Source organism: Equus caballus, chromosome 2 (assembly GCF_041296265.1).
Source record: "Equus caballus isolate H_3958 breed thoroughbred chromosome 2, TB-T2T, whole genome shotgun sequence".
Taxonomy (NCBI): Eukaryota; Metazoa; Chordata; class Mammalia; order Perissodactyla; family Equidae; genus Equus; species Equus caballus.
This window is the reverse complement of record NC_091685.1, coordinates 48,288,478-48,313,762: the sequence shown is the minus strand read 5'-3', so window position 1 is coordinate 48,313,762 and position 25,285 is coordinate 48,288,478. Positions and strand designations below refer to the sequence as shown.

General features: G+C 57.9%; 1 protein-coding gene across 3 annotated transcripts; it reads left to right on the top strand.

Moving 5' to 3' along the window:
* Positions 1 to 13: 13 nt before the first annotated feature.
* LOC111772475 (ATPase family AAA domain-containing protein 3) lies at positions 14 to 24,798 on the top strand. 3 transcript variants are annotated; one of them, XM_023635998.2, is made up of 16 exons: positions 14 to 397; positions 4,429 to 4,505; positions 5,213 to 5,314; positions 5,636 to 5,695; positions 6,247 to 6,316; positions 6,745 to 6,910; positions 7,075 to 7,144; positions 10,988 to 11,143; positions 11,743 to 11,799; positions 11,939 to 12,064; positions 12,348 to 12,472; positions 12,939 to 12,990; positions 13,384 to 13,454; positions 14,418 to 14,585; positions 17,178 to 17,286; positions 23,973 to 24,798. In XM_023635998.2, the coding sequence occupies exons 1-16, from the start codon at positions 196 to 198 to the stop codon at positions 24,135 to 24,137; spliced, it is 1,776 nt and encodes a 591-aa protein (XP_023491766.1). In that variant the 5' UTR covers positions 14 to 195; the 3' UTR covers positions 24,138 to 24,798. The 3 variants fall into 3 exon arrangements, 2 of the variants coding, with proteins under 2 accessions (XP_023491766.1, XP_023491767.1); XR_002806363.2 differs by having other exon boundaries at positions 47 to 397; positions 14,418 to 14,532; XM_023635999.2 differs by lacking the exon at positions 14 to 397 and adding an exon at positions 423 to 1,969.
* The last annotated feature ends 487 nt before the right edge of the window (positions 24,799 to 25,285 follow it).

Genomic DNA, 25,285 nt, shown 5'->3' with positions numbered 1-25,285 from the left:
TGTCCTCCGGGCCAGTACGAGGGCAGCGACGCGTGGCCCTCGCGCTCTTCCGTCGCCCGGGAGGAAGGGGCGTGGGTCGCGCCTGCGCAGTGGTTCTGACCGCCGGCTGGCGGCGCGTGGAGGCTTCTCCGAGCCGCGGGCGTCTGCTCGGCCGCAGGTCCCGGCTGCTGTGGCGGCGCGCGGCGCTCAGGGGCCATGTCGTGGCTCTTCGGCATCAAAGGCCCCAAGGGCGAAGGCGCGGGGCCGCCGCTGTCCCTGCCTCCCGCGCAGCCTGGGGCCGAGGGTGGCGGGGACCGCGGCGCGGGGGACCGGCCGGCGCCCAAGGACAAATGGAGCAACTTCGACCCGACGGGCCTGGAGCGCGCGGCCAAGGCGGCGCGCGAGCTGGAGCACTCGCGTGAGTGTGGCGGCGCCGGCGGGGCGGGGCAGGGGCTTCTCTGCGCAGAGCCGGTCCGCGGGTGCCTGGGCTTGCGCGCGCATCGGGTCTGTAGCCCCTCTGTCGTCCGAGCGGTCAGGCGGCACATGGCTGTCGGCAGTCCCGCTGGTCAGTGAGGAGACAGGCCTCCAGGAGTGAACCTGCCAAAGCGACCTTGCGTCTGGGGAGGTTCGGGCTTCCGTTACCTTATCCGACCTTCCCAGCTGCCCCGCGTTCCTCAGGTGGGGAAACCGGTGCAGAGGGGACTTTCAGAGGTTACACGTAGCAGGTGCCGGCCCTTGTCTTCGGTGTCTCAGAGTGCCGGAGCTCCTTCCGTTTCTTGCTACCTCCACGTGGAACGGCCACAGCGTGGCTAGGTGCGGCGAGGTAGGGAAGCGGGTCCGTTTGTAGGTGGTTGCTAGCAGTTTTTCACTTAAGGAGGGAAGCACGTTTGAGGGTTATTGGTTTTAAGCAAAATATAGCAGCTTTGCATGTGTTATTGGAAAACGCTGGCGTTCAGGTAGGCGAGTCTGTAAACCAGGAGGTCAGACAGCCCTGGCCTAGCCTGATGACTTTCCTGACCCAGGGCCCTCAAGGCATCAGCAGTGGCTGGACTTTTACGAAGCCCGTGTTTTTCGTCCTGTCTTGTCTTCTATGGCCTTAACAATTTGTCTGAAAACGTAGTTTGTATTTAAGAGGCTGGAATGTAGAAGGTGGTGAGTAAAGACTGATTGAAAGAATACAACAGCTCTTAAGCTTTTATTTAAACAGAAGTGCCGTTTTCTCAAAGGAGATCCTACAGAGAAACGTTGTAAACAGGTATAAGCAGAGTCTTTCTCATTAAGGAAGGAGAGGCTGGGCACTTGGTGGCTCAATCCCTGCCCTTCCCTTGGGGGCTAAGGAGCATCCTGGGTGAAGGCCTCTGGGCCTGCGTGGCTCTCAGATGCCCAGGGGACATTCAAAACGTTTAGATATTTGGGTCTGGGCCCAGAACAGCCTGCTTCCTTAGGCCTGGCTGGAACCACCCCCCCTGACTCTGTATTAAGTTTTGTAGATAATCTTAATTTAAAAAAAATTTTTTTCTGAGTTAACTGCTGCCAATCCTCTTTTTTGCTGAGGAAGACTGACCGTGAGCTAACATCCATGCCCATATTCCTCTACTGTATACGTGGGGTGCCTACCACAGCATGGTGTGCCAAGCGGTGCCATGTCTGCATCTGGGATCCGAACAGGAGAACCCCGGGCCACCCAAGCGGAACATGGGCGCTTAACCACCTCCCCAGTGGGCCGGCCCCTAGATAATCTTAATCGTCAGGTTGGGCTGAGAAACAGTGGATGGGCTTCAAGGCACCTCACATGATGGTAGGTTTTTGACACATGGTGTGACTTCTTGTTAAAGGTTTCATCAGCAGACACCTCTCTACCCCAGCACCTGTGGGACTTCAGCCTCTCGCCATGCTCAGAATTTCAATGTTTTCCTGCTTTTGGAAGCTGAACCCTCACTGTTGGCCCCCCAGCCCCATGCAGTTGTACAGCCTGGGTGAATAGCCTTGGGTATGTCTGAGAGGAGCAGCTCCTCCTTCCTGGCTACTTGTGCCTCTGAATTGCTCCCAGGTCTCTTGTATGGGCCGCCCAGAGCTCCTGCTCTGGAACATTCTCCACCTGGGTCCCCAGGGCTCTGGCCTCTGCTCTCCTATGACCAAGCCCTCATTTCCCCACCAAGTAGCATCTCTTGCAGAGTCCCCAGAGGCCACTGCCTGGAGTTATAGTCCCCTCATCAGTCCTCCCATTAGTCTCCACATCCGATGACTCTGTCCCAGGTGTGGACTCTACTTCATTTTTGTCCCTGCCGTCCTTCCTGGCCTTGCTGCTGGCCAGTGGGAGAGGCGTTGCCCTCGTGTGCCACCCCTTCCTAGCCTCACACCCTTCTTCCCAGGGTACCTCGTGCCCCTCTGCCCGATAGCCCCTCTGTAAGTCTGTCTTCTCCGGATGCTGCAGCTCACAGGCAGCAGTGCCTGCCAAGGCTGGTCTGAGCCTGCTCTTGTTCGACCTCCCTGCTCTCTCCAGGCCGTCCAGAGATGGCCTCAGCTGCTTCCCACAGTGTGACCACCTTCTATCCTTCAAGGCCCAGCCTGATGCTGCCTTGTCTCCTGGGCCCTCCTGGGAGGCCAGAGCAGGACATTTGGCCTTGAGCAGTCTGTGTGCCCCAGTCCACTTGCCTGTACACTCCAGGAAGGCAGGTGCCTAAAAGAGCACCTTGCCTGTAACAGGTGCTAATTAATGCTTTGGAAGCATGTTTCCTGGTACAGGATGATTTCAAGGTGAAGAGTTACTGTTGCTGGTGTTGAAATCCTAGCTTGTGATTAGTGGGCATGTGGTGCCAGGCCTCATGCTGAGCAGTTTACCTGCTTGCTCTCATTTCACTCCTCCAAGAGTCAGGGAGAGAGAGAACCCCGCTCCATTTCAGGTGAGGCACTCAGAGAGTTTAACCTGCCTTGCCAAAGGTCACGTTGTGAATAAACAGCACAGCTGGGATTCAGTCCCAGTGTTGTTGGCCTGTGACACCTGTGTTCCTATCTGTTGTGATCTCCGCTTCCACTCAGTCTGAGTGAGCTGTTACAGGGGCTCCCCGGGTCTGCTCAGCCCTTGACCTCATGGCTTTCCAAGCTCACCAATGAAGGGGGTGGGACTCTGGTGCCTTCCTTATGCCATCTGTGCCTCCGATCACCAGAGACCCAGGGGAGAGCTTTGCAGTAGGGCTCTAGGAGACCGCAGCAGCCCCATCCTGACCAGCTCTGAGGGCCCTTCCCAAGCTTTGATGCTGTGTTCATGCCAGACCGCATACCCCAGCAGACCATCCAAACACAGAGCTCCTGCCACTCTTGTCTGAAGGTGTGGGTTGTGCTTAGAGCAGCAGTTTAACTCCGAAAAGAAAAACCCAGAACTATAATCAGATGTGATGCTCTAGGTAACGATGTTTGCTCCATTTTGGGGGTGACGGGTACTAGGGTCTGCAGCTGACTTTGAAGGCTTCAAAAAGTAAGATGGGTCATGGAGGATAGAAGGATGGACGTGTGGGAAGCAAAGGGAGCCAGCTAGGGCCATTGCAGAGTCAGGACAGTGGCTCACGGCCTGCCTTCCTCCCGCACGCTCACCTGTTAGAAGACTTCTCTGGTGAATAGTGTGCACGGGAGAACCATGTCATCAGACAGACATTTGAGAGACCTGATGCGTAGGCTTCAGGAGAGTACCAGAAGTCCCAAACACAGACAGATATGGATCCTGCCTTATGAGCAGAATACACGTAGAAGATGTTTATGGCACACGCTCTGTGAAGAGCCGTCACCCTGCACGCTTTGGCTTCCTTCTGATTTAATTCCCATTTACTTTTTTTTTCTTTTTGAGGAAGATTAGCCCTGAGCTAACGTTTGCCGCCAATCCTCCTCTTTTTGCTGAGGAAGACTGGCCCTGAGCTAACATCTGTGCCCATCTTCCTCTATTTTATATGTGGGACGCCTGCCACAGCATGGCTTGCCAAGCGGTGCCATGTCTACACCCAGGATCCGAACCAGTGAACCCTGGGCCACCAAAGCGGAACGTGCAAGCTTAACTGCTGCGTCCCTGGGCTGGCCCCCCCATTTACTTCTTAAGCTTGGTAGTAGATCAATGATGACTTAAGAATTAATTAAGACTTAAGAGAACGTACGTGCATGGAAAATAAAGGACATTCTGGCCACGGGCTTGCTTCTTGTTTAGTTGGGAAACAGCTGCCATGTTGGCCCTCCTCTCGAGGGGCATGGGCCACCCTTCTGTTGGGGATAGAGCAGACAAAGGTGAGGAGAAGGGAGCCTTTGGAGAGAGGGGTCACCGAGCAGGGTCTGACCTGGAATGAGGGTGGGCACATGCACTTTGAGGTTGAGGGGAGCCGTGGTCTCCCTGACAGCCCCTTGGCTTGAGCGCATGAACGAGGCCCTGTGCCTGCTGCCCTGACACCGCCCTCCCGTCTTCTGCAGGACATGCCAAGGAGGCACTGAGTCTCGCACAGATGCAGGAGCAGACATTACAGCTGGAGCAGCAGTCCAAGCTCAAAGTGAGTGGAGGGTGGGATGCTCGCCGGGGTGGTCTGCGTCCCCTTGGCCACAGAAGGGTCCTGGGATGAGAAGTGCCTGAGAGCCGCGGCTGCGCGGACGCCTCCATCCCGCGTTTGCTTTCTAGCTCCTGGTTTGCAGGGAAGCAGGGAGCGGTCAGAGACAGGCGCTGGCGTGTGGCCCCAGTTTCCCCAGCAGAACCACCTGGAAGGGCGGGCGTGGGTGAGGATGGGCTGGTCTCCCTGGGCGGGTTCTCCCCTGGTTTCTTATACTCTCATAGCGAGCCTAGAAAAGGCCTGTGCTCTGCACTCAATCCTTGGCTGTCATAAAACCTAGTCAAAAAGTGAGCACCTGACATAAGCCACTTTGGAAACAGTGTCAGAGAGGGGAGTGACAGGCCCCCTAGGAGATTGTCTCATCCTCTGGAGTCCAACCCTGTCCATTTTCCTGGCGCTTCTTGCTGCTTGCGGGTCTGGGTCCTCCTGGACCTTGGTGCGGGTGTAGCTGAGATGCAATGGGCCTGTGGAGGTGCTGGTCCAGGCTGTGTCTTCTGGAAGCACGTCCCACCCTGCCCAGACCTTTCCAGCCCCTTCAGGGCCCACATGGGATACGGGAGAGGGTTGTAGAGGTGGCCTGAACCCTGAGCTCGAAGTCCTGAGTGTGAGGCCTTGCCAGGCTCTGGGGTTGCAGCAGCTGGTCTGTGCTATAGGAGTATGAGGCCGCTGTGGAGCAGCTGAAGAGCGAGCAGATCCGTGTGCAGGCTGAGGAACGGAGGAAGACTCTGAACGAGGAGACGCGGCAGCACCAGGCGGTAAGGGCCACGTGGGCACAGGGAGGCCTGGGTGACAAGGATGGGGCGCACCGTGGCCCCAGATGCAGTCTGGGTCTGTTATTGACCCATCAAGGCCTTGGGATGACCTTGTGCAAACATCTGAGGCCTGTGGATTCCTCAGCACTCAGCGTGACATGGATCCCGTGTATGTGTGACTGTGCTCACTAACTCAGCAGGTGGAGCTGGGGGGCTCATCTGAGGTCCTAGTGCCCAGTGGCGTCGGGGTCCAGACATTGGTTCCAGGCCCGTCCACCAGCCTCTCCAGCTGAGCTGTGTTCATGCTGTTCTCTCCCTCCCCAGAGGGCCCAGTACCAGGACAAGCTGGCACGGCAGCGCTATGAGGACCAGCTGAGGCAGCAGGTGAGCTTGGCACCTGCGTGCTCCCCAAGAGCATGGCCTCTGCTGGGCAGGTGGGTGGCCCAAGTCCGGTGCGGCAGGCTCTGGGTCCTGGGAAGCTCTGCTCCCACGCCTGCACACGCACACAGGATGCACGTGCCTCCATGCTCCGGCCACTCTGAGGTCTCTCCCAGTTGAGGCCTGACTAGGACCCTGGATGTGATGAGTTCGTGGTGGATGTTCAAGAGTTGTGGGTCTTACAGTGGAAAACAGAGCTCTGTGAGGACAGTCATTGGGGGGCCGGGGGAGCACCCAGAGGTCTGCCCTGCGGCCAAGCTCTCCTGGGGGCAGGGACTTTTGAACCCAGCCCTGAGGCACATGCGTGTCCTGGGCAGTTCAGCCCCGCCTGCATCGGGCTGTGGAGCATTTGCGCCCTGGGGTGCCTGTCCCTGGGAAGGTCAGAGCCTCTGGGGTGGCGGAAGTGTCCCCTCAGGCCGAGCAGCTGCCCTGTCAGAGCCATGTTGGCTGTTTCTTACTTCTGAAAGCTTTTGCCTTTTTTTGTGGTTTCTTGTCAGCAACTTCTCAATGAGGAGAACTTGCGGAAGCAGGAGGAGTCCGTGCAGAAGCAGGAGGCCATACGACGAGGTAGGGCTGTGAGCTCCGCCTGGGGCTGTGTCCTTGGAGCCTGCCTAGGAGGCGGCAGCTTGAGAAGGGCCAGCGGGGTGCACGGGCTGTAGGCATGGGAAGGCGCAGCTTCAGGCACTTAATCTGTGTGCTTTGTGAGACCCATGCTGGGGGCTCTGCATGCTGCAGCCGGGGCTTCACAACAGAAACCAGGGCGGGCTGGCATTCTGGGGCCCACTCTTCATCTGCAGCCAGGCAACCCCAGGGTCCCACGTGAGTTCCTGTCCTATGAGAAGGGTTGCCTGGGCCTCGGGGTCTGAACTCAGGACTCCTCATGGAGAGCCATCTACTGGAGGGGCCCGGCTTGGGGGGTGGTCCACAGTGGGCAGAGAGGCAGCCAGGCCACAGGGCTGGGAGCCGAGTGCCACTCTCCTGCCTCATCCTGGCAGCCACTGTGGAGCGGGAGATGGAGCTGAGACACAAGAACGAGATGCTGAGGGTGGAGGCTGAGGCACGTGCCCGGGCCAAGGCCGAGCGTGAGAACGCAGACATCATCCGTGAGCAGATCCGCTTGAAGGCTGCTGAGCACCGCCAGACCATCTTGGAGTCCATCAGGTAAGGCCGTGTCCCTGGTGGGCATCCACTGGAGCCCTCAGTGGCTTGATGGCCTCCATCCCCTGTCCCAGGCAGGGAAGACTGCTTCTCGGACCCCTTGCCCTTTCCCTAGCCCCGTGCCCAGGTCCGTTGCCCTCCAGGTCATGTCCCTGCTTCCTCTACAGGACAGCTGGCACCCTGTTCGGTGAAGGATTCCGTGCCTTTGTGACAGACTGGGACAAAGTGACAGCCACGGTAAACACCACTGCCACATCTTCCCCACAGTCTGTGCCAGGGCCCCCTCTGGGCCTCGTCCCTGTCTTGGGTGGTGTGAGTCTGCAGATGGGGCGCGCCAAGAAAGCCTGTGGTTTAGGAATTGCACTGCTGCTCCCTCCTGCTCCCCTCTCCTAGGAAGCTGGACAGGTGGGGCCTCTGGTTTGGGGCACGTGGAATCATTTGGTGTTGGCCGTGGCAGCATTCAGTAAAAAGTGTCAAAACCCTTTTTTTAAAAAGTTTCTAACTTTCTGGCTGGAAGGAAGACGTGGGAAGGGGATGCTAGAGCTTCATTCCCCACTTTCCTTAGCGACCCCGTCTTTTAGAAAGTGTGAATGGGGACCTGTCCGGGGCTTTGGCAGTGGGACCAGCTGAGACCCCATGGGGTCTGGGAGACATGTGGGGTGCGCCTTTCCAACTGAGCTTCTGGGAGGGTCCCCCCCTTCAGGGGGAAGAAGAGGTCAGCCCACCAAGGCCATCGGGCAGTCTCACATTCTGGAAGCCCAGTGGTCTGTGCCCTGTGCCGTGGGGCTACTTAGCATACAGGGCGGGGAGTGTTGGCTAGAACTAGTTCCTGAAGCCTCCACAGGTAGGGCCTGCGCTTGGCTCTGTGCCTGCGCTGTTCCAGGCTGAGGAGCGTGGCTCAGCACTCACTCGTGTGGGACTGACACCTTAGCGAGGGCCTGACAGTGAAGTGCTGATCCTTAGCGCAGCGACCATGCCCCAAGGAAACACGGCCAGATGTCCGGGGCCCCCTGTTCCTGGGGCCTTTTCCACAAATGTCCTGCTCGGGGACAGTGAGGGGTGGATCAGACTGAGCCTCCAGAGAAGCAGGCACTCGATGGTCCTGGCAGGGCCAGGGCTCCAGTCCAGGGAACTTGGAGCTGGTCAGACTGCTGGTTCATAACATGGCCCCTTGGAGCCACCCAGCTTGGGCCAGTGACGGGGCTGAGCAAGGATTCCTGTCACATTCTTCTGAAACAAGTTTCGAACAATGCTCAGGGGCCCCCTGCCCTTGGAGCAGTGGGTCATAGTGGAGGCCCTGCTGAAAGTGGGTCCAGGGAATCCGGCCTATGGCCAGCGGGGTGGGCAACTCAGCAGTTTCTCTCTGGCGTCTGAGCTGGGCCGCCTGGAGTTGGGTGCTGGCTCTAAGCCCTGGCCACATCCTTCCACTCCCTCCTTTGCGCCCTGCTTCATGCAGTGAACTGCAGGCCTGCAGCTTCCTCCCAACTGACCCTGTCCTGCCTCCCCCAGGCACCCCTGCTCGGACCGGGACTCGTGCAGGAGGCAGACCTGGGCTTGGGTCAAGGCTGCTTGTTGGGCACAGCTGGGGCTTTGGCTCCTGTGTCCTCCCTGAGCAGGTCCAGGTAGGGGCACATGTCCAGGTGTGAGAGGACAGAGCTGATGTGGGCGTGGCTGTGCTGTGCGGGGTCCGAGCCCTGCCTTGAGCCTTCCAGGCCCTCCCGCATGCTCACCTCTGCCTGACCCTCCTCTTTGACCATCCCCACCTTGGGACTCCACACTGCTCCCTCCACGTCGTTGCTGCCCTGGCCCAGCACACGGGAGGTGCTCGGTGTGTGCTGTGCGCTGGGCAGTGCCAGGGGACACGCGTCCTGGAGAGGAGTCTGCAAACGTGGCTGCCTCGGCCGTGATGAGGAGAGCAGTCATCTGATGAGGCTGGCGCTGTTTGCTTACTTGTTTTTTTACAGGAATTAGTGGTTTGGTGTTAACCTTGTTTTCCTGGAATAAAGTTTCACTTTTTTTAGTGGGGCCAAGCCTCACGCGACCCACAGCCTGGTCATCTCCAAGCCGCTGTGGCAGCCCTGCAGTGAGTGGCCTCAGCTTCAGAGTGTTTACACTTCGAGTGGAAAGTTGCAGAGAAAAGCGCTCAGGCAGTCAGGTTGTGCCTCTGGTTAGAACCTCAGGACGCCCTTGGGTCCTGCGCGTTGTGGCAAACAAAGGAAGGGATTTAAAGAGGCTGGTAGAGCCAGCCCTGGTGGCCTAGGGGTTAAGTTTGGCACCTTCTGTTTTGGCAGCTGGCTTCGGTGCCTGGGTGCAGACCTACACTACTTGTCAGTGGCCGTGCTGTGCCAGGTGGCTCACATGCAAAAAGAGGAAGATTGGCGATAGATGTTAGCTCCGGGTGAATCTTCCTCAGCAAAAAAAATAAAGAGGCTGATAAACCACAAGAAAAACCAAGTTCCTGGTGCTAGAGCTTTGCTTACCATGCCTGTGGAGGAGGCAGTTTTTCACTGTCTACTTGATGGCCCACGTTTTCCTTATAACCCTGTGTCCCACTCTTGGGACGTGACCTTGTCTGTGGGTGGTTGGAGGGCCCTGAGGTGGTCTGAGCAGAGACCGCCAGGTGGTGGGACCTCTGAACGAGGAGCTAGTGTGGGTCCCCTTCTCTATGGTTGAGATTCTGCTCCCTCTGCACCCCACACTGCCCAGTCTCCTTGCTCTTCTGACTGGGACATGGGTCGGCCCCACCTGGGACGTGAATGCAGGCCTCTCCCTGTGTCTGGGTTCCGCAAGGTCAGCATCCTCCTCCCAGGTGCCCTCAGCTAGGACTCTGGCCCCTGCGCACATTAGAGCAGGATCCTGGGTCAACAGGGTCACAGAGAGGGACACAGGAGCTGAGAGAACAGGCCAGCTGAGGCAGTTGACGGTGAGGGTACACGTGCTGCCCACAGGCTCTGCTCCCCTGCAGACTCAGACCTTGGGAGCCTCTGGGGAGGTTGGTGTCTGCCTGGGCCAGGGGCCTGCATGCTCCCTCTTCTTGCCTTTGGTTTTGCAATACTTCTCTGAATGGGAGTTTTCTTTATCCTTTTTGTGACAACTGTCCAGTGCTCAGAAAGCAGAGCAGAATCTACTGGCCACGTGCCCATCCCCTGCCTCCCGGAGGGACCAGCATTCCAAGGCGTCTGTTTCACTGATCGTCTTGTCTCTCGTGGAGTGTGTGAAAGCGTGTCAAGGGCTGAGTGCCCCGTGCGCTTGGGTCCCTCCAGCTGTCCCAGAAGCGCTGCTGGCAGTCTGTTCACCTTAGGGTCCAGACAATGCCTGCATGTTGCATGTGGTGGTGAAACTCTTGCGTGTGTCTTCACTTCGGAATCCCCGCCCATGTGGGCGGCCTGTGGGCTGGTCAGTCCTGCCTGCCTGCTGACAGACTCTGCTGAGAGTCCACCTGAGTCAAGTGTCTACCTTCTAAGTAAGCTGGATAGACACGCGGAGGGGGTTGCTGGAGTCAGACCCAGGAGCCAGCTCACAGTGGTGCCGACAGCCAGCCCTGGCCCCACCACCTCCTGGCATGTGCCCCTCTCTGGCCCTCGTTTTGCCGTCTGGTGTCCTAAGAACCTCGTTTGTGTGGTCTCAGTCATTGCTCCCCTATGGTGGCTGAGCTGTTCATTTTGTAGGGAAGAGTTTTAGTTCCGTTTTCAGATGTTGGTGTGGGTTCTGGGAGCTTTTCACTGCAGCTCCGGCTTGAGTGTCCTCTGCCTGTGCTCCCACTGTGGTGTGTGCTTTGTGCCCCATCAGCTCAGGAGTCCCTTCGCCTCTTCACGGTTGTAGCTCCTGTCGCTTCCCTAGTCCTGCTGGAACACACTTTCCAGTAGCTCTCTGAGAAAGGGCGTTTTTAATAAGCTTTTTGATACCTTGGCTGTCTGGAACCATCTTCCGCCATCATGTGTAGTTGAGCGTCGGCTGGTGTGGGATTTGGGGTTGGAGGCTCTGCTGTCACTTGGCACGGGGTGGGTTCAGGTGGCTGTGTCAACTGCTGAGTGGTGCAGGGCAGTGGGTGTCACTCGCCGCCTTTCTGCCCTGCTCTAGGTAGCCGGACTGACACTGCTGGCCGTCGGCGTCTACTCCGCCAAGAATGCCACGTCTGTCGCCGGGCGGTACATCGAAGCCCGGCTGGGGAAGCCGTCCCTGGTGAGGGAGACCTCTCGCATCACAGTGCTGGAGGCACTGAGGCACCCGCTGCAGGTAACGGGCCTGGCTGTGGGTGTGGGGCCCATTCTCACTGGGGCTGTGTCCCCCAGTCCCTTCTGGTGTCACAGCCAGACTGGACACATGTCCTTCCCCACTGACACAAGTCCTTTCTGCTGCCTCCTGCACATGGGATTTGCTTTTGGCTTTTTCCTCTTTGCTGTCCTCGTCAGGACTCAGGGGACCCTCGCCCCATCTGCTCAGGTGCCCCTTGCATCTGTTGATGTGAGGGACTGCATAGCTTTTGGGTTCTTTGCACTCCTGGACTCCTGTAAAAGTCACTGGAAGTAGCTCGGGGTCAGCTGCCTCCCTTTCCTTGTTGTGCCCCTCCTGCCACATCCCCCACTGTCTGCGGCTGGACCTCTCTATTAATTGCTGCGGGTGATTGAAGAAAGGGTCAATAAAGAACCTGTGGGTCACCCAGCCCAGTAACACAGACGGCCTCATCTGCCAGCATTCTGAAGCAGGGCCCGGTCCTCTGTATCCTTGAGTGCGAGGTCTGTGGCGGTGGTGTTTCCACGTGGCAAGCCAGCTGTTCCCAGCACTTGGTGGCTGTGCCATGGGCTCTGCCGATGACCCTGCCCGTCCCCCCGCAGGTCAGCAGGCGGCTCCTCAGTAAGCCTCAGGATGCGTTGGAGGGCGTCGTCCTCAGTGTGAGTGGCGCTGCTGTTTCGGGGCTGGGGTGGAATTACCCATCTGAGCCACAGCCTGGGGTGGGCTGCCTCTTGTGCTGGCCCAGGAGGGTCAGACTCAGCAGCAGGGCATCTCGCAAACTGCCGTGTCCCCTGGCAGCCCAGCCTGGAGGCGCGTGTGCGGGACATCGCCATCGCGACAAGGAACACCAAGAAGAACAGGAGCCTGTACAGGAACATTCTGATGTACGGGCCTCCAGGGACTGGCAAGACGCTTTTTGCCAAGGTGAGGGCATGTGGCTGCGCAGGTGGGGCTGGGGTCCCGCAGGAGTCTCACCCGCCAGTAGTGGGGTGGGTGGGCAGAGGCTACAGCTGAGGCTCTTGGGGCTGGGCATCAGGGCCACGTGGGAGGGCAGCCCCTCCCCAGCTGTTCAGGCAAGGGGCGTCTGCACACACAGCCAGCCCCCAGTGCTTCAAGCAGCGGGTGAGGGCAGAGGGCGAACCCACAGGCTTTAAAAGGGAGGAAGCGAAGAGCATGCTGCCTTTTCCCTGTCCGCCCTTTCTTCCAGAAACTAGCGCTGCACTCTGGCATGGACTACGCCATCATGACAGGCGGGGACGTGGCCCCCATGGGGCGGGACGGCGTGACTGCTGTGCACAAGGTCTTCGACTGGGCCAGCACCAGCCGGCGAGGGTGAGTGGGCTCCTGCTGGGCAGGGCGTCAGTGACTCCACTGCAACCTGTCCCCGCAGTCATACCTGAGGCCAGAGCAGCCTCTGCTGTCTGGCAGCATTTGGGGCCGGGGGTCTGAGGGAAAAATTCACCCGAGCGCGGGTTCCTGGTGGTCTGTGCTCGTCACTGGAACCTCTCATTGCTTCTGAATGTAAAACATTTGAGACAAGGGCTGCCAGCCGGGTACTTAGTTTAGCGCCCGGTGTGGCTGTTGTGTACGTTTAGTGATCGTCTCTGCACGCCAGCACTTGGCATGCCTGGGGCTGAGGTCCGCGCTCCCCAAGACTGCTGTGGGCAGCTTGTGGTGTGGGTCTCAGTGTGATCGGTGCGTTGGCGTTCCAACAGGACGGTGCCTGTGCTGAGCAGCCTCTGCCAGGCTCTGCCCCCAGGCCCTGCCCACACCTCATGCGGACCCCTCCCCTTCACAGCCTCCTGCTCTTTGTGGATGAAGCAGACGCCTTCCTCAGGAAGCGAGCGACCGTGAGTATTCTGGAAACCTCTGTCTGGCCTGGTGGGCTGGGCTGGCCACAGACAGCGTGTCCAGTGATTTGAGCAGAGCGAGGCATGGCCAGGCCCGTCATCTCGGGCTGCATCCGTGTTTCCTGGGAAGGTCACTGCAGCTCGTGACTGAGGCCTGACCCATACCTGCTCCTCAGCTGCGCTCTCTTCATAAAGAGCTGTGTGTGTGAGGAGCAGGAGTTGTACGTGTGGTGTTTTTCAGAGTCGTTTTCAAGTTTAGATTCGTTCGTTAAGATGCTGGCGTACTCCTGCTCCTGGAGGAGCAGGGGCTGTGTCTTTCCGGGGCCTCCATCTGACTTCCTCTCGGCTGCTTACAGAGCCCTGCTGCTCAGGCCAGCTGCCTTCTCTCCGCAGGAAAAGATAAGCGAGGACCTCAGGGCCACCCTGAATGCGTTCCTGCACCGGACAGGCCAGCACAGCAGCAAGTGAGGGCCACCCGCCAGCGTGAGACCCATGTGCAGAGCGCCTCCCTACGTCATCCCATATGGCCCTCACAGCAGCCTTTCACAGAGGGAAACTGAGGCACTGCCTGAACTCACATGGCTGCTGCAGGACAGGGCTGGGAACAGGGCAGGCACACACCTGACCCATCGCTCACAGTGCCTGGGCAGCGTCCCCACTCTGGGGCATCCTGTGTCCTGCACCCATGCAACAGGAATGGCCAGTCGGGGCACAGTGGGGTGTTTGTGGGAACCACTGAGAAGATATGCTAGCGTCTCTCAAGCAGAGCCAGGGCCAGTCCTTGTCCACAGGTCACTGCCCTTGGCTTCCGGCCAGCCCTTGGCACCTCCGGCTGTCCCCCAGAAATGGGATGTCTGAGTGGTCGCCCCACACCGGGTGCCCTGGGTGCAGGTGGCCCCAGGGATGGACTGGCCCCTTCCAGATCCTTAGTCTTACTCTTCTGTCACTTGCCTGCTGTTCACTGCGGGGCACCCAGCCCTGCAGGTCATCTTTTTACCACCATCTCAGATGCATTGCCCTCGCCCGCTATGGCTCTGCCAGCAGAGACCTCCCAACCCCCTCAGACCCCTGGGAGGCGTATCCATGTCCCTGCTGAGTTGGCAGCTCCACTCAGCTGATCTCTGGGCTCCAGTGGAGGAGGGGCAGACATTTGCCTTGGAACCCAGGGTCCCTATCCCTGTGCACAGCGAGGCGTACGTGGCCATCCCATCAGGCTGGGCCATCGGTCAGAAGAGAAGCATGAATTGGGGCAGGAACAACTGTCAGAGGGAGGGATGGACAGCAGAGAGCAATGCTGGGTCTGCCTGAGGTTTTCTGGGTTAAAAAGTTGCCAGATAGACTCTGTTAGAAGATTGCCCTGTGTGATTTGAGAGGCCCCTGTCCTTGGTGAGCAGGCGGTCAGCTCGCACCGTCTCTGTTGGCCACAGGTTCATGCTGGTCCTGGCCAGCAACCAGCCCGAGCAGTTTGACTGGGCCATCAACGACCGCATCGACGAGATGGTCAACTTTGACCTGCCGCAGCTGGAGGAGCGGGAGCGCCTGGTGAGAATGTATTTTGACAAGTATGTTCTTAAACCAGCCACAGAAGGAAAGCAGTAAGTGTCCTGGATGGCCCTCGGCTGCTCCCACCCCGTCCCATTGGGGTCCTGCCAGCACCTCCTCCCACCGGTGTACCTAGTCCTGACCCAGTGCTTTCACGTGGGGCTCTGTCTTGGGAGGCTCTGCTGGCCCCTGTCCTGTCCACTTATTCGGCCCCTGTGCCTCCGTCCTCCCCACCCCCGGGTGGTTGACTCAGTAGCCTGTCATCACGGACTAGCTGGTGTCTGTGCTTTTGCGCTTGTTACACAAGTGCCTTCACTACGTGAGGCCTTTAAGGAAACACTCGGGCCCCGAGGGCGAGGGCTGTGGTGGCCAATCGCGGACATTTCGCTGAGCTTCACTTGGACCACGATGTTGGTCTTGGAGGTAGACTGACCATTGTCCACGGCCAACCCTGACTCCAGGAGCCTGGGACCGCCACTCTGCAAAGCCCGCCAGGGGATGGGGAGCCCTTCACACTCGGTCTGGGCCACCCTCTCACTCACCGCTTTGTGCATCCTGCTCCAGATCAGCAAGGGCCGGGCTATTTCTAACCCCCTCCAGGGGCCCAGATCTCCGCAGCGCTGACCTGAATCCCTCCTGTCGCTGGCAACACAGCCGGCTGCTCCTCTCACTCGGCTCCGCCTGCCCCTTTGGCCCTGCCCTTGAGCTTCCTTACCTGGGCCGCCTGCCCCTCTGCCCCTGCCCTTGAACTCCCTTACCTGGGCCCCCTGCCCCTCTGCCACTGCCCTTGAGCTCCCTTACCTGGGCCACCGCCTCCTCTGCCCCCTGCCCTTGAGCTCCCTTACCTGGGCCACCGCCTCCTCTGCCCCCTGCCCTTGAGCTCCCTTACCTGGGCCCCCTGCCCCTCTGCCACTGCCCTTGAGCTCCCTTACCTGAGCCCCCTGCCCCTCTGCCACTGCCCTTGAGCTCCCTTACCTGAGCCCCCTGCCCCTCTGCCACTGCCCTTGAGCTCCCTTACCTGAGCCCCCTGCCCTTGAGCTCCCTTACCTGGGCCCCTTGCCCCTCTGCCCCCTGCCCTTAGCTCCCTTACCTGGGCCCCCTGCCCCTCTGCCACTGCCCTTGAGCTCCCTTACCTGAGGCCCCTGCCCTTGAGCTCCCTTACCTGGGCCCCCTGCCCCTCTGCCACTGCCTTTGAGCTCCCTTACCTGAGCCCCCTGCCCTTGAGCTCCCTTACCTGGGCCCCCTGCCCCTCTGCCACTGCCCTTGAGCTCCCTTACCTGGGCCCCCTGCCCCTCTGCCCCTGCCCTTGAGCTTCCTTACCTGGGCCGCCTGCCCCTCTGCCCCTGCCCTTGAACTCCCTTACCTGGGCCCCTTGCCCCTCTGCCACTGCCCTTGAGCTCCCTTACCTGAGCCCCCTGCCCTTGAGCTCCCTTACCTGGGCCCCTTGCCCCTCTGCCCCCTGCCCTTAGCTCCCTTACCTGGGCCCCCTGCCCCTCTGCCACTGCCCTTGAGCTCCCTTACCTGAGGCCCCTGCCCTTGAGCTCCCTTACCTGGGCCCCCTGCCCCTCTGCCACTGCCTTTGAGCTCCCTTACCTGAGCCCCCTGCCCTTGAGCTCCCTTACCTGGGCCCCCTGCCCCTCTGCCACTGCCCTTGAGCTCCCTTACCTGGGCCCCCTGCCCCTCTGCCCCTGCCCTTGAGCTTCCTTACCTGGGCCGCCTGCCCCTCTGCCCCTGCCCTTGAACTCCCTTACCTGGGCCCCTTGCCCCTCTGCCACTGCCCTTGAGCTCCCTTACCTGAGCCCCCTGCCCTTGAACTCCCTTACCTGGGCCCCTTGCCCCTCTGCCCCCTGCCCTTAGCTCCCTTACCTGGGCCACCGCCTCCTCTGCCCCCTGCCCTTGAACTCCCTTACCTGGGCCGCCGCCTCCTCTGGCCCCCAGCCTCCCCATGGCCCACCCTAGCCTGCAGGCAGCCCACACACCATACAGTCTCAGTTCCTGAGGCCCTTTTCATGTGTGTCAGTGGTTTCTCACAGGCCTTTGGCCAGACCTGATTGGGGAGGGACCCAGGTGCACGTGTATGCTGATGTGACGCCATGCTGATTCGGGAGCGCTGGTCTTCCACCCTTTGATTTCCTGGTTGCATATTTCAGCTCATCCCTAGTGGGATTTCAGCTCCCGTGTTTGGGCGCTGGGCGAGGGCTGGAGTGAAGGGCACGTGGTCCCTGCCCCCATGGGCAGGCACTGGGGCTGTGCATGCTCAGGGAGCCCCACCATTCTCACACATCCTGACTGGCCCTGCAGATGCCCCCAGAGTCCCTCAGCATGCTGTCCTTGCTGCACAGCCGCTGCCTAGACCCCACCTTGGGCTCCAGGAGGAAAGGGAATGCCCAGAGGGGTAGGAAGGGCCAAACGGGCAACCTGGCTCTGAGAGTGGACGTGGCGCAGAATTGGCCTCATTAAAAGGAGGGACATTTGGATGCGTCCCACCCTGAGGGTGGCACATGCACCGCCTGGGGTTCCAACACGTCCTGGCAGACGTCCCAGCCCACCCTCTTTATGGGAGCCTGGGGGCCCTCGCAGGCCTCTGGCCTCCCCCTGGGTCCTGTGGGCATCCCGGGCATCACTGAGGCATTCCTCCCTGCCAGGCGCCTGAAGCTGGCCCAGTTTGACTATGGGAAGAAGTGCTCAGAGATTGCACGACTGACGGAGGGCATGTCGGGCCGTGAGATCTCCCAGCTTGCTGTGGCGTGGCAGGTGAGTTGGGGACAGGCGTCCTGCAGGTCTCATCCCGAGACCCTCAGAGACATTTGAAGGCAGTGCGTGCTGGCACCTCCCTCCCTGGGGTGTCTCTGCCGAAGGGTTTTTGGCACCAGGTGTGATGTGCTGTCCTGCTTTCCAGCCACCCCCTGACTCCACCCCCACAGTGGGGAGGATGGGGCCGGGCTGTCAGTGGCTTTGCATATTGTGGCCCACCTCATCGTGTTTTACTCCAGATCAGATGGGTTCTCTGAACTCGAGGCGTTCTCTGGAAATGAGCCACATGTCATGCGGGCGTCACAGTCCCACAGGCCCACGCTCGAGGTCTAGGGAACCTCTAGACTTTGTTCCAAGCTGGGGCCCAGGGCGGTTGACTCAGGTGACTCTGCAGATGGGTGGGAGGGCCAGGGGGACACAGCCTGGGTCAGACGTGGAGCACCCCGAGATACGTCTGTGGGCTCATCGGAGGGCAGAGGAGATGACAACCAGGAAGAGCCCTGACCCGATAAGTGGCCTCGGGTCTCCTCCCGGCTCCTTGCCGGGCGGGGGCTGCTGGCGCTTGGGTTTGTCTGCTCTGTCTTCGAACGCTCTAGATCGGATGTCCTGGCTTTTAGGATAGGCTCACTGTTGGCTTCATTCCTGTGTTGGGGCTCCAGGCACGCGTGCCAGAGTGTCATTCCCCGACACCGAGTTTTCTCTCTGGAACATCCCAGCAGCAGTTCCACTGGTGCCTGGGCAGGGGAGCCAGTTGACCCCCAGGAGCCTCAGGTGCTGCCATCTGGAGAGCGTTTGCTCCTTGCTGGTACTGAGGAGAGAAGCCCCGCTGGGTGAGGGTGCTGAGCAGCCATGTCTGCAGTCAGCCCCGGCTTTGTGCCAGCATCTCCGCCTCCATAGGGCCTGTGCTCGAATCTGTCTGAGGCCCTGTGACAACCCGGCCACTGGGAAGTCAGCAGTGCTTTTAAGGCAATATGCATTTCACTAACTAAACAGACACCTCCTTTGATTTGAACGTCGTGGCCCAGATGCACAGGGGACAGTGCTGGTCAGGACGAGCCAGGTTATGCTGCCGTAACATCACAAACTGCAACCCACGTGGGTCAGCCAGGGGCTCTGCTCCAGGCTGTCCTCACTAAGGATCCTCCTGAGGGTGGCTCTGCTTCCACAGCCAGCAAAGTGGAGAACAGGGTGTTTTCGTCAGCTCGGCTGCTGTAACAAAGTGCCAGAGCCTGGGGGCTTGCACACAGACATTTTGTGCCCATGGTTCTGGAGCTGGAGGTCACAGGTCCTGGTGGGGTCTGTGAGGGCCCTCCTCCTGGCTTTCAGACAGCTGCCTTCTCGGTGTGCTCATGTGGCAGAGACAGTGCCTGGTGCAACTTCTTATAGGTGCACTAGTCCTGCAGGATCAGGGCCCACACTCATGACCTCGTCTAACGCTCGTTACCTCCCTAGAGACCCCAACTCCAAATACAGCCATGCTGGGGGTTAGGGCTTCCACGTATGAATTTGGGGGACACGAACATTCAGTCCCTGACAGCGGGTCACTCCCTGTCTCTCCGTATGTCCACCAAGACCCAGCACGCCTCCCTTCTCTTCACATCTCGCTGCCCAAACCAAGTGACAGGCCCACGGTGTGCCTGGCGGATCGAGAGCTGGGGATTCTCAGGCCCCCGTGCATGGGAGGTAGTGAGTGGACTCCCAGAGCACAAGGGTGCTCTCCCTTGGGGTCTGGTCCTCACGCCAGGATGTATCCAGTCACTGATTGGTCAGCTCGGCCCAAGGCCTGTCTGTTAGTCCTCCCCTCTCCTGGGAGAGGAGAGCGAGATGCAGGGAGGAGGAGCCGCCATCACAGGAGGAGTGCGGTTGTCTCCGTCGGCCCCTCTCCCTTTGTGTCCAGCTGCAGGGCGCAGAGCTGGGTGCTGTGGCTGCCCCTCCCTCCAGGCTGCAGAGCAGGCTGCCTCTCTGCACGTGTGCCCTGAAGCCCTCTGTGGTGCACTGCATGGACCTGCTGCAGCTTTCGTTCCGGGGCAGTGGTTTTGTCAACGCGAGTCCGTGCCTCTTACCACCCGGGCTACCTGTCGTGGGGATTTGCTGCCTTTTGCTTTTCTTTAACATAGAATTTACCATCGTAACCTTTTTCTTTTTTTGGTGAGGAAGATTCACCCTGAGCTAACATCTGTGTCAGTCGTCTTCTGTTTTGTATGTGAGTTGCCACAGCATGGCCACTGACGTGGTGTAGGTCCACACCTGGGAACGGAACCTGGCCCACCTAAGCCAGGTGCGCTGAACTTAACCACTGGGTCACTGGGGCTGGCTCCCTCTTAACCACTTTTAAGTGTACAGCTCACTGGTATTAAGCACACTCACATTGTTGTGCAAACATCACCACTATCCATCTCCAGGTCTTTTTTATCCTCCCAGACTAAAACTCTGTCCCCATTAAAGACCAACTCCTCATTCCCCAGCCCCCCGCCCCGGCAACCTCCATTCTACTTTCTGTATGAATTTGACAACTCGAGGGACTTCATATGAGTGGAATCAGACAATATTTGTCCTTTTGTAACTGGCTTAATTTCATTTAGCATAATGTTCTCAAGGTCTATCCATGTAGCATGTGTCAGAATTCCTTCCTTTTTTAAGGCTGAACAATAATCTGTTGTGTGGATATATCACATTTTGTTAATCCCTTCATCCGTTGATGGATACCTGTGTTGCTTCCACCTTTTGGTGATTGTGAATAACCCTGCTATGACGTGGGTATACGAGTATCTCTTCAAGACCCTGCTTTCAGTTCCTTTGAATATGTAACCAGAAGTAGGACTGCTGGGTCATTTGGTAATTCTATGTTTAGTTTTTTGAGGAACTGCCATAGTGCTTTCCACAGTGGCTGCGCCATTTTACATTCCCACCAGCAACGCACAAGGGTCCACTTTCTCACATCCTCCCTAACGTGTGTTGTTTTATACTTGCTGAACAGTGGCCATTCTGGTGGGTGTGAGATTGTGTCTCATTGCAGTTTTGATTGTGTTCCCCTGATGGTCAGTGATGCTGAGCATCTTTTCACGGGCTTACTGGCCATGGTATGTCTTCTTGGAGAAATGTCTATTCAAGTCCTTTGCCCATTTTTGAGTTGGGTTGTTTTTTGTTGTTGAGTTTTACGCATTCTTTATATATTCTGGACATTGATCCTTTATCAGACATGATTTGCAAATATTTTCTCCCATTCTGTGAGTTGCCTTTTTTAGTTTCCTTTGATGCACAAAAGTTTTTAATTTTGATGAATTGCAATTTATCTATTTTTTTCCTCCGTGCTTTTGGTGTCGTAGCCAAGAAATCCTTGCCAAATCCAGTGTCTGGAAGCTTTTCCCGTGTTTTCTTCTAGGGGTTTTATAGTTTGAAGTGTTACACTTAGGTATGTGATCCATTTTGAGTTCATTTTTGTACGTGGTGTGAGGTAGGAGTCTAGTTTCATTCATTTGCACATGGACATCCAGTTTTCCCAGCACCGTTTGTTGAAAATACTGTCCTTTCCCCACTGATGGGTCTTGGCACCCTTGCTGGAAACCATGTGTGTGAGGGTTTATTTGTGGGCTCTGTATTCTGTTCCAGTGGTCTGTATGTCTGTCTTTATGCCAGTGCCACACTGATTTGATTACTGTAGCTTTGTGGTAAGTTTTGAAATCAGGAAGTGTGAGATCTCCAACTCTGGTCTTTTTCTAGATTATTTTGGCTATTTAGGGTCCCTTGAGGTTCCTTGTGAATTTTGGGATGGAGTTTTCTATTTCTGCCCCCAAAAAATCATTGAAATTTTGCTAGGGATTGCATTGAGTCTGTAGATTGCTTTGGGTAGTATTGACATCATAACAATATTAAGTCTCCAGTGTATGCACACAGACATCTTTCTGTATTTTAGTATCTTTAATTTCTTTCAGCAATATTTTGTAGTTTTCAGCATACAAGTCTTTCACCTCCTTAGTTAATTTCTAAGTATTTTATTCTTTTTGATGCTATTGGAAATGAAATTGTTTTCTTAATTTCCTTTCTGGATTGTTCATTGTTACTATATAGAAACATAAGTGATTTTTGTGTGTTAATTTTCTATTCACGACTTTGCTTAATGTATTACTTCTAACATTTTTGGAGGAAGTCTTTAGGATTTACTACATATCGAATCATATCATCTCCAAACAGATAACTTTACTTCTTCCTTTCCACTGTGGATGCCTTTATTTCTTTTTCTTGCCTAACTGCTCTGGCTAGAACTTCAGGTCCTCTGTTGAATAGGAGTGAGAGTGGGCAACCTTGTCTTGTTCCTGATCTTGGAGGAAAAGCTTTCAGTCTCTCACCATAGGGATGATATTTGCTATGGGGTTTTCATATATATGGTCTTTATCATGTTGAGGAAATTTCCTTCTATTCCTAGTTTATTGAATGTTTTCATCATGAATTTTGCCAAATGCTTTTTCTGCATCAGTTGAGATGATTGTGTGATTTTGTCCTTCGTTCTGTTAGTGTGATGTATTCCACTGACTGATTTTCCTGTGTGGAACCATCCTTGCATTCCAAGAATAAATCCCACCTGGTCGTGGTGTGTAGTCCTCTTCATATGCTGCTGAATTTGCATGGCTAAAGTATTTTGTTGGGTCAGTGTCCATAGGGGTATTGACTTGTAGTTTCCTTGTGGTGTTTTGTCTGGTTTTGGTATCAGGGTTTTGCTTATAGATGAGTTAGGAAGTGTTCCTGTTCAGTTTTTTGGAAGAGTTTGAGAAGGTCTGGTTTTAATTCTTATTAAAGCATTTGGTAGAATTCACCAGTGAAGCCATCAGGTCCAGGGCTTGCTTTTTTTTTTAATAAAATTTTAAAATATTTTTAAATCGTTTCAGTTCCCAGGAAACGTGCAGTGCTGGCACAGGGAGCTCTCACGCACCGCTCTTCCTCCCTTGCCATGCTGTGAACATCTCACCCCAAGGCACATTTGCCACATCACCACTGACTCTCCCTTGGGCTTGATCTGGCCCCAGGAGCCCACCCAGGACACCCCATGACACTGAGTCACGGCCTCTCTGCAGGCTGCTCCAGGCTATGACAGTTCCTCACATGTCCCTTGTTTTTATGATCCTGGCAGTTTTGAGGACTGCTGGTCAGGTGTCATGTAGAATGTCCCTCTGGGTTTGTTTCATGTTATCCTCATGATTAGACTGTGGGTTTCAGGGAAACCCCAGAGGTCGGGTGCTCCTCCAGTCATATCATATCGGGGGAACCTGCTGTCCACACAATGTCGCAGGGATGTTGGCCTGGATCACCTGGTTAAGGTGGTGGCTGCCAGGTTTCTCCTTGGCAAAGCCACTACTTTCCCCCTTTTCCTAACGTATTTGGAAGTGCGTGACTGAGTCCACCCCCTACCCTCCACGGGTAGACGTCTCTGTGAATACTCTGGGATTCCAGAAGGAGCAGCTGCATTCCATCTACCCACCCCTCTCTGCCAGGAAAGCCCAGACCCTGACCCACACGGGCCCCTCTGCTGGGTGCTACCTGTGGGGGCCCCTCCCCGCTGTTTTTCAGAGCCACGTGCTCCTCGCAGGAGGCGGCAGGGCAGCCCTCTCTCCACGGCCTTGGCCAGCACTGAGGACGGCCATGTCCTGAGGACGGGGCCAGTCTGTGTGAGCAAAGCAGCTGACTTATCTTAGATGGTGGGAACCCCTTCACAGTGCCCACCATGGGCCGAGGCCGCTTAGGTCACTTAGGCCTGGCTTAGGCCCCCCGCTTGGTGGACCCTGGGTGCTGTCCAGCCTCTGTCAGAGTGATAGGCTGAGTGACAGGAATTACGTGGGGCACTGGGTCATCTGGGAGGAGTGGTGGCCTGGCCACAGGTGACGTGCCTGGCAGCCAAGGAGATGTGGACAGTACGGGGCCTGATTAGTAAAACTTAGGCACCTCCACCCATATGCCCGCCCAAGTTCGGGGCTGGGATTCCTAGGCAGGGCCTGGCTTTCAGCCCCCCACGGTTCTGGGAGGACTTTGCAGACGGTGGGGGCCCTGTGAGAGGCAGTTCCTGGTGGAGGGCAGGTGGTACGTGTTCAGGGGCAGTCTGGCGTGGCAGGTCCACTGTCTGACCCAGTCAGTATTGCTGGCACTCCTGGGGAGCTCTCAGCCTGGGTCCCTGCCCTCCGTGTCAGAATGGACCTACCCCCGAATGGCCTCTGGTCTGTCTGCTTTCTCTGCCCTGGCCCATAAAGGCAGGGCCCTCCTGGTCCAAGGGGGTGGGATGGGCGGTGCTGGGCTGCTTCTTGACTGCTGGCCTCAGGCTTTCTGCTTTTAGAAAGTCCTTGAAACCTTACAGGGCAAGAAGGCAGCCTGGTGCTGGCCAGGACACAGGCAGGGCCATGAACATTGCAGGGATGGCAGCCACTCTGGGCTGTGGATTTGCCTATGACCACACGTGTGTGCTGGTCGGCCATCCCTCTGGTGGACTCGGAGTCCCAGGCTTCATGCCACCTTCCCCCCCCGCAGGGGCTTCTGGTTCTGGAGGGCATCTCCAGGAAACGGGCTCATGGGGCCTGGGGGGAGCAGGTGGCAGTGATGGGGGTCTTCCCTACAGGGTGGGCCCCAAAAGCCTGAGGCTGGGGGACCCTTTTCTGTACAGGCAGCCCCTCTGGTGCTCTCCTTCAGCACTCTTTCCCTACTAGGCCATGGCATACGCCTCTGAGGACGGGGTCCTCACCGAGGCCATGATGGATGCCCGGGTCCAGGATGCCATCCAGCAGCACCAGCAGAAGATGCAGTGGCTGAAGGCTGAGAGAGCTGGGCTTGAGGGCAGCCAGACCCTGCTCCTGAGTGCACGGGCCGAGTGAGCTGGGCCTGGACACCTGGGGCACACTGGCCATGTGGTGTCGCCAAAAGGAAGCACCAGCACCAAGGCACCCACGTCTCCCGGAAGCCAGGGGTTGCTGGGCGGCCACCCACCTCCCCGGCGTTTTTAACGTTCCTGTGGTGAGAGCCAGAACAGCATGTTAAAGGCCTCTGCTCAGGACCAGCTGCAGCTGTGCTGTCTTTGTGGGCGGCACCCCCTTCTGCCCCCTCCAGGCTGTGGTGCTGTCTGGGAAGGGTCAGGCTGGGGCCACCTGCCCCCCACACCTGAGCCTGGCCCAAAGCTGCGGAGAAGGCACTGCCCCCCACCCCCATGGCGGGCTGCTGCAGCCGTGACCAGCAGTAGGGGCCCTGGCAGAAGGAGGGCCAGCATGGGTGGGGGCCTCACTTTGCCCAGTCCCACCCAGGACCAGAACTGAGCAAGGGGTGAGCAGAGCAGGCCCCTGTGCTGCTCACTACTGTACTCGGGAGAAGGGGTGCCCTGCATACGTCTGTGACTGTGACAAGCCCAGGGAGCCACTCCTGGCACTGTTGGCAGGGACGTCCAGTGCTGGAGAACTGCCCTGGCCCAGAGGAGCCACAGCTCTCCCTCAACTGGAGTCGAGTTTTTTAATCCAGACTCTAATAAAAACTCTTGACATGCTACCTCACAGAGTCTGTATGTCTGCTGATGCGAAGGGTCACGGGGTCAGACGTGAAGGAAGAGTCAGAGGCTGGAGCTTTCTGGAGAGTTTACTGACCAGCAAGGGTAGGGGTCACAGTGAGGCGCCCGACCGGGGATGCCCTGGGCAGGATGGCCGCACTCGCCACAGCGGGGCTCAGGGACCTTATTGCTGCTGGGCCGGGGCCTCCCCCAGACCCCTGCCCTGCCCTGCTCCCCACTGCGGCCCGCGGACGCCCGGGTGCAGGCGTGGGGTGCGGCCGGGCTCCGGCCCCTTCCCGGCCAAGACCCTTTCCCGGCCTCGCTCCCCGCCGGCAGAACCGGCTCCGGAGCCGGACGCGCGGACGGGCGCACAGCCGGTTTGAAGTAGCAGTCGTGGTCCCAGGCTGGGCGCAGGCAGGACCGCAGGGAGCCGGTGGCCCAACCGCCCCCTCCGGGCACGCCGCCCCGGCCCCTGAGACCGGCGGCCCC